General features: G+C 49.3%; 1 protein-coding gene and 1 pseudogene across 3 annotated transcripts; both read left to right on the top strand.

The window, feature by feature from the left end:
* Positions 1-1,188: 1,188 nt before the first annotated feature.
* On the top strand, positions 1,189-6,407 carry LOC311429297 (feather keratin Cos2-3-like; the record flags this gene model as incomplete). Of its 2 annotated transcripts, none has more annotated exons than XM_084540390.1 (2): positions 1,189-1,405; positions 6,081-6,407. In XM_084540390.1, 2 exons carry the CDS (start codon positions 1,307-1,309, stop codon positions 6,405-6,407), a joined length of 426 nt encoding a protein of 141 aa, XP_084396516.1. The 2 variants fall into 2 exon arrangements, with proteins under 2 accessions (XP_084396516.1, XP_084396517.1); XM_084540391.1 differs by lacking the exon at positions 1,189-1,405 and adding an exon at positions 5,615-5,693 and having other exon boundaries at positions 6,100-6,407.
* On the top strand, positions 1,807-2,103 carry LOC311429298 (feather keratin Cos1-1/Cos1-3/Cos2-1 pseudogene; annotated as a pseudogene). Its single transcript has one exon. The product of its transcript is annotated as a feather keratin Cos1-1/Cos1-3/Cos2-1 pseudogene (transcript).

Genomic DNA, 6,407 nt, shown 5'->3' with positions numbered 1-6,407 from the left:
GCCCTCACCTCAAGGTTCTGGGGTTTGAGAGATGTGGGAAGCTGAGTGGCAGAGAAGACTAAGGCAAATAAGTTGTTGAGTACCTCAGCCTTCTCCTTGTCTGTCCTTACCAGTTCTCCCTTCTCATTTATTGTTGGGATTGCACTCTCCTTTCCTTTATTTTCTGGCCAATGCATCTGTAGAATCCCATCTTGTTATTATTTGCATCCCTTGCCAGGCTCAGTTCCAGCTGTGCCTTGGCTTTCCTGATCCTAACCTTGCACATCCAGACAGCATCCCTGTACTCTTCCCAGGCCACATGTCCCTGATTCCACTGCCTGTGCATTTTCTTATTGTGCCTCAGTCTGACCAGCAAGCCCTTGCTCATCCATGCTGGTTTTCTAACCTCCCTGCTCGCTTTCCTACAAAGGGGATGGAGAGCTCTTGTGCTCTCAGAAAAGTGTCCTTAAAGAGTTGCCAGGTCTGTACACCTCCGTTACCCTAAGGACAGTGTTACAGGGGATCTCATCCAGTAGGTCATTAAACATCTGTAAGTTTGATCATAGGAGGTTCAGAGTCCTGAATTTGCTCTCCAGTAGGCCCATGTTCCTAGAGATCAACCTCAACCAGGGTGTGTTCACTGCAGCCCACACTGCCTCAGATCTTAATCACTTTAATGAGCTCTTCTGCATTGGAGAACACCAGGTCCAGTAACGCTTCTGTGGTTGGCACCAATATATGGAAGTGAAGAAGGAATTCTCTATGAACAGGATCTGCACTGTGTTTCAGATATGCACAGGGTTCCTGCACATGAAAGATTTACTTTCAGTCTACATTCTTATTACTATTCCTTCTAAATAAAAGAGAAAATTTCCTGTTGAACCTTTCTTTTAGCAGCCAGAAAAGGTCCTGCACAACCTCTTCCCCCATACAGACATCCCTGGGTCAGAGCAGAAGGAGGCAAAACATGTCAGAAGGTTTACCCTGAGAGCAGCGTTTAGTGGGATAGGGTCACAACCTGGGAGCTGGGTCACCTCTGGACAAAAGGGTCCCAAAGAGCCCCTAAGGAGTCACCCAGGCTGACATCACTTGCCTTTCCTGGACCCTTCCAGCACATGAGCTGAGTCTTCTGCCCACACTGAAATGTGTTGCACGGAAATGCTTGGGCCTCCCTACCTGCCACTCAAAAGTTGCCTTAATTGAGGAAAGGGCATAAAGCAGGAAATGAAAAACAGCAGCACAGGAAGGAAACACACAGCCCATATCATTAGCTGGGATGTTTTGCATTCAAGAGGAGCTTGTCAGAAAATAATCACAGCTTCAAGGGATGCCTCTGGACATGGAGCAGCTAAGGTCCACTATAAAAGCCAGCCCAGCCCTGTGCTCCCTCATCCACTTCTCTGGCCTTCTCCTCCTTGGGAACCAGGTGAGTGTGAAGCCCCTTCTTGTCCATCTCATTCTCCACAAGGGAGTCTCAGTTCTATGGACCTCTTAGCTGCAATCAGCTCTGTTCCATATCAAATCTTGGGGCTGCTGGTAGTGGGAGAGGGAAGTGGGGAGAAGGTTTGCCATGGAGGAAGTCTGGGTGTGTACTACAATGGCTTCTTGGCTAGAACCTCAGCTGTAGCGAGATAGGCCCTGGTAGCTCTTTTTAGGCCCTGTCAGGATTAGGCCAAGAATCCCTCTCACATCCCTGCACAGCCTCCAGCTTCCAGCATGGCCTGTGCATTGGTTTCCTCAGGGTGTGGTGACAGGCTGCTCGTCATGCATCCCCATGTTCTGCTTCCTCCCTGCCCTCTCTCCCAGGTAAACCTTCTGCTCCCAGATATGTCCTGCTACGACCAGTGCCGGCCATGCCAGCCCTGCGGCCCAACCCCGCTGGCCAGCAGCTGCAACGAGCCCTGCGTCAGGCAGTGCCAGAACTCCACCATCGTCATTGAGCCCTCTCCTGTGGTGGTGACCCTGCCCGGCCCCATCCTCAGCTCCTTCCCACAGAACACCGTTGTGGGATCCTCCACCTCTGCTGCCGTTGGCAGCATCCTCAGCTGTGACGGAGTCCCCATCAACTCCGGGTGCTGTGACCTCTCTTGTATTGCCAGCCGCTACTGTTGCCGCCCCTGCTAAAGATGCCAGACCCTTTCCCGGACCAGGACCCCAGGAACTCACAACATGCTGCTGGACAGAAGAACAAACTTTTTGCTGTTGTTTTAAGAGAAGCTGACCATCTTTGCCTTGTCCTGTAAAGACAGACTGGACGGGGCCAGCCTGGGTTCTCTGAAAACACAGCCAATGCCTACCTTTCTTGTTTTCCGGTTACTCACTCTTTTTCTCTTTTTCCCTTGTTACCCTCTGCTTTCTCTGAGGCCCCCATAAACCAGCCTGGATTGACCTGCATGCCTCTCTCCATTTGTGGGCCAGGTAGATGAATGTCCTATGGCAAGTCTGCTATTGCAAATGCTAAATAGATTTTTGTCTGCTCCTGCTGCTCTGCACTCTCAGGGCCTCTTCTTGTAGTCACCTCTTTTCCCTTCTGAGAGTCAATAAACTTTTGCAGCATCCCCGAGTGTGTCCCTGTCTGTTCTTTCCGTCTGCAAAGAGATGGCCAAGAGAGAAAGCCATTGCTTTGGTGGGAATTCTGGTATCCTTCAGGTGTCTGCCTACAGACTGGTTCTGTTTCATGACTTTTTATAACACCAAGCTGAGGGGTGTAGTTGCTACAGCAGAAGGAAAGGATGCCATCCAAAGGGACCTGCACAGGCTTGAGAAGTTGGCCCATGTGAACCTCATGAGGTTCAACAAGTCCAACTGCAAGGTGCTGCACCAGGTTTGGGGCAATCCCAGGCATGGGCACAGAATGGATGAAGAACTCATTGAGAGCAGCCCTGCTGAGATGGACTTGGGGGTTCTTGTGGATGACAGACTCAACATGAACCAGCAGTTCACACTTGCAGCCCAGAATGGCAACTGCATCCTGGGCTTTATCAGAAGAGGAGTGGCCAGCAGTTCGAGGGAAGTGATTGTCTCCCTCTACTCTGTCCTTGTGAGGCCCCACATGGAGTACTGCATCCAGGTCTTGGGCCCTGAGCACAAGAAGGATGAGGACCTGTAAGAGTGAGTCCAGAGGAGGGCTACAAAAATTACCAGAGGGGTGGAGCCTTTCTCCTACAAAGAAAGGCTGAGAGAGCTGGGGTATTCATCCTGGAGAAGAGAAGGCTCGGGAAGACTTCATTGCAGGTTTTCAATACTTAAAGGGGTCTTATGCCCTTAGATGGGGAGGGACTCTTTACTCAGGGAAATAATGACAGCGCAAGGGGAAAAGGTCTCAAACTAAAAGAGGGGAGATTTAGATTAGACTTTTGGAGGAAATTCTTCTCTGTAAGGTTAATGAGGAACCAAAGCAGGTTGAAGAGAAGTTGTGAATGCCCCATCCCTGAAGGTGTTCAAGGCCAGGCTGGATGGGACATTGGCCAACCTGATCTAGAAGGTGGCATACTATAGGTATGTCAGTGATAAAAGTAAGACTAGTGAAATTGTGGGCCCTCTCCTGGAGGAAACTGGATACCTGGTTATCAAAGATATGCTAAAGGCTGAGTTACTCTATGACTTTTTTGCTTCAGTCTTCACCAGCAAGAGCTCTAGCCATTTAGCCCACAAGTCCCAGAAGGCAAAGGCAGGGACCAGGAGAATGAAGAACTGCCTGCTCCAGGAGATGATCAAATTCAAGAACAGCTAAGGAACCTGAAGGTCCACAAGTATATGGGATCTGATGAGATTCATCTGCACATCCTGAGGGAAGTGGTTGATGAAGTATCTAAGCCACTATTTGTCATAATTGAGAAGCTGTGGCAGAATGGTGAAGTTCCCACTGACTGTAAGAGGGGAAAAATAACTCCCCATTTTTAAAAGGGAAAACCAAAAGACTCGGAGAAGTACAGGCCAGTCAGCCTCACCTCTGTACCCAGCAAGACTATGGAGAAGATCCTCCTGGAAACTATGCTGAAGCACATTAGGAGATGACTGGTGACAGCCTGTATGGCTTCACTAAGGGCAGACTGTGCCCAGCAAATTTGGATGGCCTTCTATGATGGGACTAAAGAACTGGTGGATACAGAAAGCGCAACAGACATCATTACCTGGATTTGTGCAAAGCATTTGACACTATTTCCCATTATATCCTTGTCTCTAAACTGGGGAGACAAAGATTTGACAGATGGACCACTCGGTGGATAAGGAATTGGCTGGATGGTCACACTCAGAGAGTGTGGTCAATGTCTCAATGTCTAAAATGAGATCAGTGATGAGTGGTATCCCTCAAGGGTCTGTACTGGGACCAGTATTAGTTAATATCTTTCTTGGTGACATAGAGCCGTGCATATGACACATTGAAGGGAAGGAATGCCATCCAGAAGGACCTAGACAAGCTTGAGAAGTTGGCCCATGTGAGTCTCCTGACATCCAGCAAGGCCAATGTAAGGTCATTTGCATGGATAAGGGCAATCCCAACCACACAGGCTGGACTGAGAATGGCTTGAGAGAAGCCCTGAAGAGAAGGACTTGGTGGAGGTGTTTGATGAAAAACTCAACATGAGCAATCAAAGTGTACTTACAGCCCAGAAAGTTAACCATAATCTCAGCTGCATTGAAAGAGGTGTGACCAGCATGTGGAGGGAGGTGCTTGTCCCCTTCATTGCTTCTATGTGACCCACCTGGAGTGCTGCATTCAGCTCTGGTGCCCCCAGCATAATAAAGCCATAGACCTGTTAGAGTGGGTCCAGAGGAGTGCCATGAAGATGATCAGAGAGCTGGAGTATGTTAAGGGCTAATGGTTATAAACTAAAAGAGTATATATTTATATTAGGCATTAGGAAGAAATTGTTTACTATGAGGATAGTGATACAGAGGAAAAGGCTGTACAGAGAACTTGTGGATGCCCCGTCCCTGGAAATATTCAAGTCCACATTGGATGGGAATCTGGGAAGCCTGTTCCAATGGAAAGTAACCATACCCATGGCAGAGGATTTGAACTTGAAGATCTCTAAGGTCTCTTCATTATATTATACTGCCATTCTGTGATTCTATGGCATTGTTTGTGAACTCGCAGATGGCACAGAGAAGGTCAGAGTTGAAAAGGGAAAGAATATAAATTCTGGAAGGCAATGTAAATGGGGATGGGATCAAAAGCCAGTAGAACAAATCGCATACCTGGGGAGGCAACTAGGGACCAAGAAAGAGTTAAATACAGCAGGAAAGGGAAGGATGTGACACATCCTCATGCACAGGAGTCCTTCAGAAACCAACTGAAGCTTGTGGGAGCTTCCTCCTGAGTATGACACTTCAAACAGAACCAACAAAGTGACCCAGACAGACATCATCTCACTGCTCAAGACACATCTATCACTTGAGTTTTCTGCCATCGCTAATGCATTCCTGCCCTATAAATCCTTGGGCCTTTCATCCCAACACTCCAAAGAATCCTTAAATGGGGCACGGGCAAGACCTAAATCTGGAAATGAAAAGGCAGCAGTGTAGGAAACCAACACAGACCATACATATTATTAGTTGGGATAGTTTGCATTCAAGATGAGCTTGATAAAAAATTATTAGCTTTGTTAAGGGTGTCTCATGGCCTACGGCAATGAAGGACCAGTATAAAGAGCAGTCCAGCTCCCTGCTCTCCCATCCAGTTCTCTCGCCTTGTCCTCCTTGGGAACCAGGTGAGTCTGAAGCCCTCTCTCCTCCTCTTCCAAAGTGGAAGGGATCTTGCATCAATAGACATCAAATCCGATGGTGGCTCAGAGCTATGGAGTTCAGTGCCTTGGAGTTCCTTGCCATGGGAGAGGGCTGGATAGAGAAGTTCTGTATAGGGAGAGGTTGGGAAAGGGGTCTGAGGAAGCTTTTGGTTTATGTACTATGTGAGGGTGTTCCTGGGCCAGGCTGCTCTTTGAAGGGCCCTGTCAGGACAAAGCGATGAACACCATGTGCTTCCTGGCACAGCCTCTACCTCCACCCTCAGCAGTTGCCTTGGCCCTTTTGTGATGGGGTAACTGAGCTGGTAAGTCACCTATCCATGTGCTCTACTTCCTCTCTGCCCTCTCTCCCAGGTGCATCTCCTGCCCCAAGACATGTCCTGCTACAACCAGTGCCTGCCATGCCGGCCCTGTGGCCCGACCCCACTGGCCAGCAGCTGCAACGAGCCCTGCGTCAGGCAGTGCCAGAACTCCACCATCGTCATTGAGCCCTCTCCCGTGGTGGTGACCCTGCCTGGCCCCATCCTCAGCTCCTTCCCGCAGAACACCGTTGTGGGATCCTCCACCTCCGCTGCCGTTGGCAGCATCCTCAGCTGTGACGGAGTCCCCATCACCTCCGGCTGCTGTGACCTCTCTGGCATTTCCAGCCGCTACTGTGGCAGAAGGTGCCTGCCCTGCTAA

This window comes from Aythya ferina, assembly GCF_964211825.1.
Source record: "Aythya ferina genome assembly, contig: HAP1_SCAFFOLD_551, whole genome shotgun sequence".
Classification (NCBI taxonomy): domain Eukaryota; kingdom Metazoa; phylum Chordata; class Aves; order Anseriformes; family Anatidae; genus Aythya; species Aythya ferina.
Note: the sequence above shows the minus strand (reverse complement) of the source record. Positions and strands in the feature narration are given on the sequence as shown.